The sequence below is a fragment of the Thunnus thynnus genome, chromosome 8 (genome assembly GCF_963924715.1).
Source record: "Thunnus thynnus chromosome 8, fThuThy2.1, whole genome shotgun sequence".
NCBI lineage: Eukaryota > Metazoa > Chordata > Actinopteri > Scombriformes > Scombridae > Thunnus > Thunnus thynnus.
The window spans coordinates 5,193,653-5,208,201 of NC_089524.1; the positions used below are offsets into that span (position 1 = coordinate 5,193,653).

At 42.2% G+C, this 14,549-nt stretch overlaps 1 protein-coding gene across 3 annotated transcripts in view; it reads left to right on the forward strand.

The window, feature by feature from the left end:
* Window positions 1-249: 249 nt before the first annotated feature.
* The window catches only part of LOC137187357 (carboxyl-terminal PDZ ligand of neuronal nitric oxide synthase protein-like), a 188,356-nt gene continuing 174,056 nt past the window's right edge, over window positions 250-14,549 (forward strand). For 2 of the 3 annotated variants that reach the window (XM_067596193.1, XM_067596194.1), the window contains exons 1-2: window positions 250-739; window positions 1,152-1,223. In XM_067596193.1, coding sequence (XP_067452294.1) covers window positions 635-739; window positions 1,152-1,223 — 177 coding nt within the window. In that variant the 5' untranslated portion in view covers window positions 250-634. Of the gene's footprint in view, window positions 740-1,151; window positions 1,224-14,549 lie in introns of those variants that run through there. The other variant, XM_067596195.1, reaches the window with a different exon arrangement.

The following is a 14,549-nucleotide window of genomic DNA, read 5'->3' on the forward strand; positions in this document are numbered from 1 at the left end:
TGTGTGTGTGTGTGTTGCGTGTGAAAGGAGAGGCTAGGAGGGGGCAGGTACCAGACTTTGAGTCCCTCCTCCAGAGTACCACGGTGCGCCTCTGTTCCAATGGAAACAGGTGGGATCCCCGGACTCCTCCAATCACACCCTCCCTCCATGCGGGGGTTGGGGAGGTGGGTGTAGGGGAGGGGAGGGGAGGGGAGGGGGGGAGGACGGTGGGTGGGTGGGTGGTTTGGTGGAGAGGGGGGGGGGGGCGGAGGAGTCCAGCACAGGAGGCAGGACCCAACCAACTTCCACACTCGCCACAGGAAACACATCTGTCCCTGCATGCCGCTGTTCGCGCTGGCTTGAATGTGTTTTTTTTAAAGCTGTTACGGTAAATATTAACAGGGCAGCAGTTCACCGGAGCGCTGGTGAGGAAGTTTGCCGCCACTTGGCCGCTGTTGAGGCCGGTTGCAAATGCTGGGACGTTTGGCTGCGATGGAGAACATGCACTGACCGGATTTGGAATTGTTGTTTTTTTTTTTTTGCTCGGATTACTCCCTATAAACCGACACGGTTTATCTTCCGTTGATATTCTTTTGGTTTTCTCGGCTTGTGTGGAGTAATAAACACTTGAGGGGGGGGGGGAGAAAATAAAAAAATGCCTGCAAAAACCAAGTACAACCTCGTTGATGATGGGCATGATTTGAGGATCCCGTTGCATAACGAAGAAGCATTCCAGCATGGGATCAACTTCGAGGCAAAGGTAAATTCAGAGGAAAAAAGTGTAGGAAGCTAACGTTAGTCGTTAACGTCTAATTCAAACTATGTTTCCTAACGTTAGTGGGTTTTTTTGCAGTTGTCTTCGTCAGTTGTGCGGCCATAATATTTGAGTCGTTCACGTTTAGTCAACTTGTATCTTAATAACTTACTGCGCTACTCTGTAAATGTTTCCACACTGACTGACAAACATGTTAAGCGTCTATTTACAAAGTTTAACTGAGAGATGTGGCTAGCTAGTAAAGTAAGTTGAAGCTAGTTGAGTGGTTGAAGTTGAGCAGAGTTAATAATTTGCCTCTACTGGACACTTTGGAAAGTAAGAATAGAAAAAAAACTTGAGCTTAAATATTGTTTCATTAATGTCTTCTACCTGTCATATTTTACCTTGTTGACAACAGTACATCGGCAGTCTGGATGTGGCGCGGCCGAGCAGCCGAGTGGAGATCGTGGCTGCGATGAGGAGAATACGTGTAAGTGGAAGACTCACAAAACTCCGTTCAAAATCTGACACTTTCTCACAGTTTACACTGACTTCGCTGTTAAACAGATGTGGTAGAATACAATATGAAGTGTCATAGGATTAATTGTAGTCCAGTGCTATATTCGGCATAGGTATGATTGAATAAACAACAACCGATATGAGGAAAACAGCTTTTTACGGTTGATCTCTGTCCACCGCGGTGAAGGCGCAGGAAATATGAGCCGAATTGATCCTGTGGATTGATACGTTATCGAGCCGGTTGCGGTTTCTGTTTATGATGCACAGTTGAGGAGATTGCGTAAGTGTAAAAGTAGCCTTTTGCCTAACCCTAATAGATGAACTGCTACTGCTATAAAAGGGAAATATAAATATATAAGTGTATGCTAAATGCACGCAACTGATGATTTGGATAATGGGTGCATTACTGAGTGAAATTTATTTTTTCTGCTCGAGCCACAGCAAATGGCATGGCAAATCAACAAAATGAACCATAGAATAGTGTGAAACTGTTGATTTGACGCTCAGACCTACAGTGATATCATTTGAGATCCATGAATATTGGTTATGAAAGCACCTTGCAGTTTAAAATGTGCAGACTCTCGACCCCCGGCTTGCCTGGCGGGTGATTTGCTGTCCCATGTGCTTCACCACTGTTCTGAAGTTTCCTTTGAAGCAATGCACTGGAGTGTGATATCCCCCCCCACCACCACCACCGCACCCCCTCCCCCCCTTCCCGCTTTCTGCTGTGTAAACCTGAGATTTACAGCTTTTTCAGCTCCAGAAAGTAGAGTGTGTCTGCCAGCTTGGCAGCAGTTGGCTCAGCAACCTAATATAGGTTGTGCCAGAGGTGTAGAGGTATTTGAGGATTATGCTGATGAACTGGTAGGTATGCTGCGATTTATTGATGACACCTTCAAAACCACACGCACACACACAGTTACTCAGGCAACACCAGCACACCTTTATGTTCCTTTTTATCACCTAATGAATTTAAAGGACTTTGAGTGCAAAATGTAATCTTAAGGATCAACAACAGACTAAAATGAGGGCTATAAGGAGCTGTCAGTTCATTTTTTTCCCCCACACATTCACCAGTGGCTGGCAGAGAAATGTCCGTAATCCTCATCTCGTTCAGCAGAACACCCGCACTCAAGATACATGCATGTACGCACAGCCAAGCAAAAAGGTGCAAAATGTTCTGGTTGCCCTTTTCAGAGAAGTGACCCACCACTATAAAGTGGACCTCCCAGTGTGCTGCCATGGCAGCTGTTGTTGTTGGCAGAAAAACAGGCTTTGGTTTGGCTCCTCTAGTGTGAAAATGGTTTGACACTGGCTTGACAACACAATGGAGGGAAACCACAGGTATCTAAGTTGGAAGGGAGGTCACACTGGAAAGCATGGGAGCACTAGAGGAGCACTGACGGCATTTGTTTTACTTGTGTAGCGTTCACGCAAAGCAACCTAAACTAAATGTTGACATTTAATATTTAAAAGGCCTTTTTTTGTGCGAGGACAACTTCTGTCTGCACAGGCATACCCAGGTTGTGTTCATAGAGACCTCTGCACACATTTAAACACAAGAACAATCCAAAAATGGCTGAATATCTTGATTACACTAGTTTTAATATGGGTTGGACACAATAAAATAAGCTATCTCTTCGGTATTATGAGTTCAACTACTTTTTCCTAGACGCTCCTTAACCCCTGTTTCCATTGGAAGTGGGTGTCTAACACTATGTCCTTGATTTCTACAGCAAATTCAAAAAGAGCTTTTGGTTAGAGAATTCATTATTTTACTCTCCTGGACTGCTGGAGGCTTTTATACTATGAAGCAGCCATAGAAAGTGCTGGGGAAGTGTTTGCTGACGAAGCATGGCAAAGGCACAGATTAGAGCCTTCTATCCGTTGAATGAACAGGAACATTCGTAGGTGTGCATCAAAACAATGAAAGACAGTGACTCCATCATTACACACAGGAAAACATGATTGTTTTCCCAAAATATACGATGAGTTGTTTTAAGTTGCCATATGGAAAAGAGATTTGCAGCATTCTGGAAACCCTTTATGCACTCTGGCGCACATGTCCTGCGGATACAAATGGTGGATGAAAACCATTTAATTCAGAATTTACATAGATGTTCAGTCACTTAGTCGAGCATTCTTGTCTTTTGGCTTTTAAAAATCTTCTTTGCTTTAAAAAGACTCAATCCTGACACTGCTATTGGCTGCCTCAAGCACAGTCTGTGCTTACCATTTTCATAGTACTTCAGGGACAATGAAGCAAGGGCAGACTCGTCTAGCTCTTATTTTGTGCTTTCATGTAGCGAACTTTTGATGGCTCTCGGAGTCTCTGAAAGAAAGTTTTGTAAAACGAGGCTCCCCATAGTGCTCGGTCTTCTCCGAGATTTTTATCAGCCTCTCTTTCTGCAGAGTCAGACGGAGCTATGCCGGTCGCCAGGCAACCAGTTGATGTATGGTGTCATTGTTCATTGTGTGCATGAATCACCTGTAAGCCGGTAACTGATAATGAACTAATGACACGGCGAAGCAGGAAATAGCCACCTGCAGCGGAGCAATACGTGTAGCGCTGCAGGAGCTGGTGGAGATTTGTTGCAATGTACGAACACACACACACACACTCATGCAGTACATACAGTACAACACACACCTTGTGTTGTGCATGATCGAATGACTAATTACTGTTCCCAGAAGAGAATAGGGAAATAGTTTATCACAGGTGGAAAATCAATTTAAGTTCTACTTGGTGAAACAGCAAAACTATTGCTCAAAAAACTTTATTAGTTCACAAACTGTTTTGGAACTTTTCCTTTTGTTCATGTTCTTTTCAATTAGTCTGTCTATTACTTTTTTATGCTAATAATCAATTAATTGTTTAGTCTATCACATCTTCAGAAGAATTGTAAAAACTGGAACTAGAGATGTGTGGGATTTGTTTTTGATAGATGACTTAAAAAGTGATTTGATTTCCTGAATATTTGATTAGTTTTGGGTTGACAAAGTAGATTGATGGGCAACTCATTTCAGCTCTAGCTCTGTTCTCCATGTTTTTTCCGATGAAAGATTTGCAGATAAATTATGTAGACCATCTAGTGTGGCTTGAAGGAGCTTTAGAGAAGAAAACCAACCACCATGAAGCCACTTTTCTCCCCGTCAACTGGAGTCAACATTGAAATTAACCTCTGTGCATATAAATTTAATTTACTGTGATTGTCATCTGGCAAAGTCCGGTAGCAGGCTTATCTGGTTAAAAGGAGAAGAGACCTTTACGGTAAATTAGAGGGATAAATTTCTCATTAATCTGTCTTTGCTGGGTTAACTGACTGTAGGAAGATTGAGCAGCATGGGATGAGAAGATTAGATGTCTCTGATGAGACTGAAGGAGCATAACGGTGGCGGTGCGTCGCCGGAGTTGTAAAAAGCGAGAAACGGATATGCTTCATCCGTCCGTCTACCTTACAGGCTGAACAGCTTGGATCAGAACATTTCTGTGTCCACTGGGCAGCTAACAAGCATCTGCTTAACATCAATTAACTGGTGGTAAAAAAAAAACCACAGTGGAAGTTCATTAGTCTGTGCATCAGTATAAGTGTCCCATGATTGTCATAGTGTTGTGTTGTACGGTGTAGTTTGATACAAAGTGCAGGAACAGACAGGAGGCGGTCTGATCAGGCAGTATATCAGCTGTTTAATGATGCATCACCAGAGAGTAATAACAGGAGCTGGAGTAATTGAAGTGGCAGGTTGAGAGCCATGATCTGTACAGCTTTGACCAGCATCGTGTCTTGTGGTGCTCCCGTTATTGCCGTGTGACCCTGACATCTAGTTTATAATTATGGCTCTGGTGATGTATTCTTCTCTACCCCCCAGCAGGACTTAATCTCAGCTATACAACACGTGTAGCTGAGGAACACGTGGACTTTTCACAAGACGGTTGAGCATCAGTGTTTCCCCCCAGGTTGATTGCTTTGGGGCGGCGGGACGGGCTGCAGGAGGAGGGCATGATGCCAACCCATTTAATTACAATATTACAGAACATTTGGACCTGGTCAAACAAACAGTCAGAGGAGTCAAGTCTTCATATATTTTATTTTATTTCCCAGTGATCCACTAAGAACATTTTTTTTTACAAACAAAGTCATGCTAGCTTCTAGCATCCTCACCACTGTTGCCAGATTCAGGTTAGTTACGTTTGAATTTTAGGCGTTTGGGGTCGTCTGTCCATCTTGTGGGCGGATTACAGTAATAAATCACTCTTGTTGGCTTTTTACTTGCAAAGCTTTTCCACTTAACAGTAACGTAATGAGTGTAGTTGTTGTCAACTCGAGTAACATTATCTTCACTTCACCTGTCTCTCCACTGCCGAAGTGCAGGTGACCTACACTCCATACTGTGCCTGAACGCATCCTGTGTAGACATCGTCTTATACAGGTTCTCACACAAACTTTCTTTTTGCAAGAAGTTTGTTAAATTTCAAATGATTGAATGTTAGTCTTGGAGGGGTCTGCCCCTCCAACAGGACCTCCTGCCCCTCCTGAAAGAAACAAAACATGTTCATTTATGTTATTTACCTAAATTACATGCACGTTACTGTAAGTGCAATAAAAGCTTTGAGAGTAAAAAGCCAACAAAAGTAATTTATTATTGTAATCTGCTCAAAAGATGGACAGACGACAATCCCAAATGTCTAAAATTCAGGCCAAAATAGTGAGTATTAGTCTTCCATGAACGCAGTGCAGTATGTGTACAGTTTAAACTATTTGTCAGTGAATAAATGCTACAACTCCTCAAGACCCAAAGCCAAGTTCCCGTGTCTCGCTCTTGCCATCTGCTCATTAAAGTGAAGGGATTTTAGCCCTGACTTTAAAAAAGAAAGTAAAAAAGAAAATGGACTTGCTATTCTCATTTTAGTGACAATCTCAGCTGCTCCTTAACAGAGAACGAAGAAATGTCTGGCTGCTGAGTCTCTGCTGAGCTTAGGCCACCCCCCCCCTCCCTCCCCCCACCCCCCGCTGTCAGTGAACAGTGACTAATTCATCCATCTTTCCAAAGCCTGCAGGGATCAATATAGTATCACATTAACATGAACAAGCTTCAGTCATTGTGGTGAGGCACTACCATTACCTGTGGCAGCTTAGCTAGATGACTCAGTGAAGTAATTATATGGTTGTTAGTGCCTGTGACTTAGACTTTGCATATTATGATCTACTGTGTACTCAGGAAAACAAACACATACAGTATTTACACTCAGACTGTAGCAGTGGCTGTAATTCTCAGTAACTCTCAGCGTGTATCGAATCATTTTCTTGTGTTATTAGTCTGAAATTTAAAATGGAATCATCATTTATAAGTAACTATTGGGTTATAGGTGAGATATAATCATAAAAATGGGCTTTAACACATAAAAAGAGGTGGTGATGATGGTGATTGTTACATAAAGTGAAAATGAATCTGTTGTGTTGTTTATTCTGACCATTTTTCTCGCATATTTCCTTTATAATTAGTGGCAGTCACAGTTAACACGTCTCAGTTTGATTGACGTTAACAAGATATAGAAGCTCGGCCTCTGTCCAATTAATCCACCCGGATTAATAAATGCGCTTCTCTGCAGAAATATCTGGCATTAAGAAAGAAAAGACTCCCAGGCACTGTTATTTATTACTTCTCTGAGCTGATTCTGAATGCGGTGCTTCTTTTTCTTAACCTCATGTTTATAAATGCATTTCATCAGCACACAGCTCTGTCATACTCGCCAGCCTCTCTATAATTATTCACCACAGCTCGACATTGAAAATAGAGAGAAATCTGTGTTATGGGTATGTTTTAAATAACGGAAATCAATATTAGTGGTGTAATATCGGTGGGATATTTACAAAAGTAGATGACATACGGAAAGTTTAGCGATATAATTTACTCTTAAACGTTTCTTTTTACAGCAGATAAAGTGTCTTTGCAGATGTGGAGTTTACTGTGAAATATACCCGTAGCCACAGCTCATATGGCCAGAAAACCAAATGGGAACTCAGTCAATACTAGTATATTAAGAGCTTGGCAAACTTGGCTGCCATTCTCTATTCATGCCTCTGTGAAGTCCTCGCTCACCACAGCAACAGCGGAGGAACAGGTCTATATCTGTTGAACGCAATCTGAGTAACAGATGAGACTGAATCGCCCTCTGAGGACTCCACGTCACACCCGACACCGTCAGGTCAGAACAAAAGGCACCCATGAGTCAGGTTGTATCTGTACCTGTCATTAGCCTCATATACTCCTCCTGGTTTACCTTATCACATTATAAACCGTGAGTTAAACTGCCTTCAGGAAGAGGAGTTTATAACACGCTAGACTGTTTGCTGATTAGGATGTTTCTATTGCTCGCTTGACATTTGTTTTTTACCCTCAACTAATGTAGCTCCCTCTAATTTATTTTTAAGTGCATGGTATATTTTGAACGAAGGTGCCCTTCAGACAGTAGCAGAGAGGTTATTCATTCCCTGTATTAAATCGTGTTCATTGACCCCAGCCAGAGGTGGTACTGTGTGTCATTTGTCATAAGCTGATAAAAGTTGCTTTTAATAAGAGGGTGTCGCTTTTATTTCGAACTGACATTGATCAGCATCATTCAGGTGAATATTCTCATCAACTAGATATTATACTGATGAAAGATGCATAAGGTTTGTCAACAGAACATGTTGTTTGCTCTCTAACACACTGAATGCTTGACAGACCCCTGATACCCACTTCCTGTTACTCCCTGAAACTTGATATACTGTTATATCGAAATGTAATTAATGGTTTTGATGTTAGTGGAGGAGAGAGGTTTATTTCAAGCCTCAACTATAATATTCTATAGGAAACCTGACATGACCTAATACACATTTTTTATTATATCAAACAAGCTAATAAATGATAGAAGTTCTTAAGAGTCTATTTGAGATCAGTCCTTTGCGTCTTAGCCGAAGCCTCCACAAGCGAGAAAGAGCTTGACGTGCGATCTGTGTGTACTGTGACAGAAACCGTAAGCAAACGCTGTTGATGCACAGACAGTGGAAAAATGTGAAGGGAGGGTCACCTTGTCATGCAGTGTGTTTTTGAGGGAGCTGCTTAAAGAGTTTGAAAGAAAATACAATGGAAATTAATGCTGTCTGTTAAAAAGTGCAAGAATTTTTAAGAGATATATAAAAAAAGGTTTGATCACAAATGAAGCTTGTAGTCTAGTTCTTTGGTTCTTAACTTTAACAACATGGTGAACAGCAGGCCCATATTAAACTATCTCTCTAGTAAACAGGGTTTTTATTTGTAGTTCTGTCCTTTTGATGGCAGGAGACGTTGCTCCATCTTTCAGAAATTTCACTTGTAGACAGATTCCAAACAGGAATATCAATCTTTCAATGCAGTTCAAAGGAGAACTTAGAGAGCAGGAGCACCTGGTAGTCTACAAAGGTTATGACCACATTTTTCAGACGTGGGTGATCACCAGGGCCCTATTTAAAATACTGCAGTCTCAGGCACATCGGCACATGGAGGGGCCTGCTGGTCTGGCACCTGGGCATGATATGGAAATGTTTTTCAGTCAAATAAAACCATCTTGAAGATTTGAGAAGTGGTGATAGAGGCGTTCGTCTTGGGGAAGAGTATTTTGTTTGTCCTCCTCACTGCTTTTTAAGCAGGTAAAGACTTGCCAAAGGCTATGATTATGATATGACTACACTTATTTATGAATATCTTTTGAAGAGCATTTTAAAGAATCTTTTTGTGGTCTTCAGGCGCTTTCTTCTTCTTCTTCTCTGTGCTCACAGATATTGTTCAGAGGCCTTTTCCCAACTTAAGGTCACAGTTGAAAGGTCAAAAAGTGGGCAAATAATGACCCATGCACGCTTCATTACCCTCCCTTCCTTTACTGCTGCTACTCCTCAACTCTTGATTTTCTGCACTGAAGGTGATTGGATTGGTGGATCGATTTAGCATGATAGATAATGTTAATGTGTTATTCAGCAGGCACTTGCTCAATGTCACGTTTCACTTTCTCCTGTAGTGGCTGGCTGACGGTGAAGAGCTTAGGAGGCAAGCTGTAAATCCCATATAAGCCAAGTGTATTTAAAAAAAAAAGGTGGCTAATGCTTAACTTGCTTTATTGTTCACTAGATAGTAAATAGGTTAGTGTTGATGACACAGATGGAAATAGGGTGAGTCAAAGTGGGAAATATCAAACCTTGAGAGTTCATGTCTATTAATAAGCTATATATATACAACCGCTGCCTATTACAGAATGCATAATGCAAGTGGCTTGTAGCTAAAGGCACAAATATGCAAGGCTTAATTAAGAACATTAAGTAACTCAATTATAAACAGAATAATGATTTATTTAACTCGATGCTGCAGAGGCAACCTAACATGAACGGCAGCGAGAAGTAACTTCACCGTGACATTAGTGAAGTCAGAATCCACTTCCTCCTGATGTTTATGATGCATTTTTTTTTATTGAGTATTTGGTGTTTGTCAAGTACTAAATAAATCTTGCATCCATTAGAAAATCAGATTGCTATAAGAGGAGAATAGAAACAGTCACATTATTGTTATGAGCTGTTTTTAGGACTTTTTAACAACTGCAACCAGATTATTTGATCATTCTGGTAAAAGACCAAAATGATCAAATAATCCTTTGTCTTGGTCTTTATAATATATATTGTGTTTCCCATATTTGTGCTGCAAATCACCAAGAAGTGAGTTGTGGAAATCTACAATCATTTTAGTAGTTTTTTTTAAGCAAAAATGCCCCAAAATTTGCTGAAATCAACTTCTCAAATGTGACGATTTAATGTTTTTCTTTATCATATGTGATAGTGAACTGAATATCTTTTGGGGTTTGGACCATTGGTCAAACAACCTTTGACTCAGGGAAATTGTAACGGTACTTTCTCACTATTTTATGACATTATATAGAACAAATGATTAATGGACTGATCATGAAAACAATCTGCAGATGAATCGACAGTGAAGATAATCGTTAGTTGCAGCAACAGGGCAAGTTGCAATAGGTTAGACTCAGTAGCCCAGATGTCCTTCTTACCAGTCACGTTGTCCAGCATATATTATCCTTCTAGCAAATACTCCCAGAGTGTCTGAGAGTCATCCCAGTCAGATGCTCTAATCATCTCAACTGGCTCCTTTTTAACATGAAGGAGCATCTGTTCTACTCTGAGCTCCTTCTCCATGTCCGTGCCCTCAAGCGTACCCAGAGCTCATTGCATGATAGGTGAGGACTGGAAAGTAGAGCGACTGATAAATTTTGAGAGGTTCACCTTGAGGCTTCGGTCTTTCTCAAACATTAGAACAACAAGTATTCCCAGTATTGACTGCTGTTTTCAGGACTGTAGATAAACCACTAATAAATTTCCCTGCGGACCCCTCCCTCCACCTATCTCTACCAGCTTTACCTTTTTGACTTCTATGCAAATCCTCTTCTTTGCCTCTTTCTCTCTTCTTTCCAATCTAATCTTTTCTCACCCTTTTCCCTCACCTTCTCATTTTTCTTCTTGGTATCGTTCGATGCCACCGCCCCCCCCCCCCCCCCCCCCTCCCGTCCTCCCTCCCCTGTCCTGTCCTTTTCCCTCTAACAATCTGTTAAAACCGTCACATTGTCCTGCCCTTCATCAGAAGCCGAGTGAAACTTTGGCTGATTCACGGGTTCTTTTCTCAGAAATGGGGGCTTTTGTCAGCTCCTGCTGTAACTAATGGAGACACCGACTTAATTTGATTCCTCCCTCCTTATAATTAACGTCTGCCATGCTACAGAAATATATCTCATCCCACAGAATTTTTATTAACATTTTAATCCCGGGAACATTAAATAACCCGAAGATAAATATCCCAGAACCAGGTCCTCCCATTTGCTCCCGGTTGAAGAAGGAAGGATTGTGATGCTGATATTGTTGTTGTAGTGAGAAAAACACTTTATAAATTAAGAAAGGATGTAGTTTCTATTTTCTTTTTATTTTATTTCAAGCTTGTGAGGATATGCCAGAGATAAATGACAGTAAATCTCAAACATTTCTAGGAGGTTTCACCATTTACAACAGCGTTTAGAAGAGAAAATCTTGTATTACTGTGTGAAAGATATCCAGTTTATTTGCAGCTAGTTTAATTGGGGAATTAATCCTGATTCAGTGACTTTTAGTGTTTGTGCACGATGAAGATATGTGCCTGTTTGAGAGGAACCAGCACACACACACACACACACCACCCTCCACAGCATCCAAGCTGGCAATGACAAACTAGGCAAACGGCCTCAAACTGAGTTGTCAGCAGTATTAACTGCACTCCAATTACATCTGCACCTCCTTTGATCCCTCCATCTCTTAATTTTTTGCTTGTATTTCTCAAACAGTCCAAAAATGTTGCGTTTCAAGACCCAAAACTTTACTTCCTCATCTTCTTCTTTTCTGACAAGATAATGTAATGTAACAGCACACAGATGCTGCAGGATTCCCTCCCAGCGTTTCATTTAGAAACCCCACCACACACATCGCCCCACGCGCTACTTGACTCTCTACTCCCCTCCTGTTAAAGTCAGCGATAGGTTGGGAAACGCTGTCTGGTTTGCGCCCCGAGCCAGCTGGAGAGACGGCAGTGAGTCGGAGGGGGGTGGATGTTGGAGCGCTGAGCGGGTTGCAACTTTGACATGGATGCCCTGCAGCATCAATATGGAACGGTGCTGTGAAAAAGAAGATGCTGTGCCCCGGCAAAGTAAAGAACTTTCAGAAGTAGAGGAAAGGTCAGTTGTAGAGGGAAATCTGTGCTGTCCATCAGCTGTCAAAAGATGATTTGGCTGTGGCGAAAAGTTTTACTTGATAAAAAAAGTTTCAATCCTTTGTGCATTTTCACACCAACCCTGTCTCCTAGAAATCAGGTTCATATGCGACTAAACTGCTTTCCCAATCATGTTGCGTTGGCAAACGTCATTGCTGCCTGGATGTTGATATGTTCACAGGCAAAGTTTTGTGACACATTAATATATTGCACTGAAGGGGGGAGAGAGGAGGTCGGGGTGGATTGTGGGCGTACAAGACACCTGACTGACACCACAGACCTGAGTTTGTGTCCTGTAAGTGTTTAGTTTTAGGTAACTAAAGGACTTTGGTTAAAGTTGGTGAAATATTGTGGTTTTGGTTGAATTTTAATAAACATGTTCAAGTCACTGCAGACTTTTTTTCTGTATTAAACCAAGACTATGATCTTTCCCTAACCATGACTTAAGTACTGTCAATGCCTAAACCATAAACTGTAGATAAAGATGGACGTAGCGAGGTGTGACATCACCTGTTGGTTTGCATTGGAGCCGGTTTGAAGCCCAGACTTGCTGCTTACAGTTGGCGCCATCTTTTCCATTTGGACCCAGGACCTTCCAATATCAACATTTTTGCAACTTGCCAAAATATGTTACTGAACATTTTCTTATTATGTTGAGAGAAAACGTAATTCAGCCAGAATTACGTTTCTAGCAAAACGTATTTGCTGTGCATTGCATTGCTGTGGCAGTGTAGTCATTTCTAGGACACAGGGTTGCAAGCTGCTCAGGAGAAATATTTTTAAAACAGTTGGTGCACTTTACGACGATGAAGATAACGCCGTGATGCGGGTTCATTCCTGACCGCAGCCAGTAAATTACATGTGATGACATCTTCCCAAGACTTGCCTGAGCCTGCCTTAAACAGCTGCCAAACATGCCATATGTATGACTTCTTATTGGAGCGTTGTAGAGTCCCATAGGGATCGTAATGCTGTTGCAGACTGTTGTCACCCAGAAGAAATCTGAAGGAAAAATTGAATACTTCACATTTAAAGATTTTAGCACAAAATTTCAGCAGCTTCATCCTTCAAAAAGTGAGAGCTCTTTTTCTACCAGAAGCTGGTCTTTACACAGGGTGTCATTTTCATTGTGTAACAAGTGCTTTGCATTTGTGTGTAACTCGCTGCAAGCTTTGTTGTTCAATGGTTCAGTTGTTGAAGTGAACTATTCAGCCTGACGGCCAAATGTTACCGCTTTCTCCACTGATAAGTGGAAAGCATTTGATTAACGAGGGAACCAGAAAACTGAAATAAAGTGATGATGTTCCCGTTTACTGTCAGACATTGTTTTCACTCTGAGCTGTTCACCTTCACTACTGTTTCCTGTACATTATGTAGAGTGAAAGTACGCTGCAGGCCCAGTAGTATCAGCAGCAAGTGTCGTGCAAGGTTGCTTGATTAATCCATGAGACACCTTACAGAAAATAAGCTGAAGACATCTTTAACTATGGAAAGTTTTGGTCCCTCATCAATCAAAAATCCCAAACTTTGCTGGCTCCAGCTTGCCAACGTTGCAGGCGTGAGGAGTCTGAGGCGTCCCCGCTGTGGTGCGGAGGTGCAGGCATTTGGCGTCTGGTGTTTAAATGTCGTAACTCCAGCTGTGAATGTCTGGATGAGTGTGTGGTTGTCTTGTGTGTGTGTCTGTTTGGAGGCGTCAGTCTTCTACTCCTCACTCGCTCTTCTTCGTCTGTCTTTAATGTCACGTCTGAGTTGTGGCTCAGTTCTAAGATTTTGGGTGAACAAGCAGTCAGACGGAGATTACGAGGAGGTTTCGGCACCTCCGGCAACCGTTCTACAGGATTACAAACTTCTCACAGACAGACCACACACATAACTGCTCTAACAAACCGGCCTTCCAGCTCTCAGTGCCCCCCCCCCCCCTCCTATGTCCCTCCCAGGCCGGCTCCCCTCTGCTTTCATTGGCCTGTTTATTATCTGCACAGCATCCGCTTTACAGTCCAGAGCGCACTATTTAAGAACGCCTTCAGGAACAGGTGAAGAAACAAGACATCTCAGACGTCCAGAGGTGCACGGCTACAAAGTTTTCCCGCCGGCTGCTTCCTCTTCTTCTCCCCACCGTCCTCTTATCTGTTGTTTTTACCTACTGTAAGAGATTTATCTTCCCTTTTCCTCCATCTCTGACTCACTTCCTCTGATTCACATCTTTTTTTGCTTCCCTTCTCCTCCTCCACTACCTTTCATACCTCCTCTTCTCACTCTAATCCCTCTCTGCCCTCCTCCTCCTCCTCCTCCTCCTTCTCTTTCTCTTCTTCCCCCCCATCCCCCCTTTACTCCTCCCCTTCTCATTCATCCGGCATCGCCCCTTGTTTCTCTCTCTCTTCTTTTATTCTCCGCACCCTCCTTCATATCTTCATCCTGCCCCTTCTCTTTCTCCTCATTATGCTCCTCCGCCAGCTCCTCCGCTCCTCTCCTCCCTCCACCCCCAACG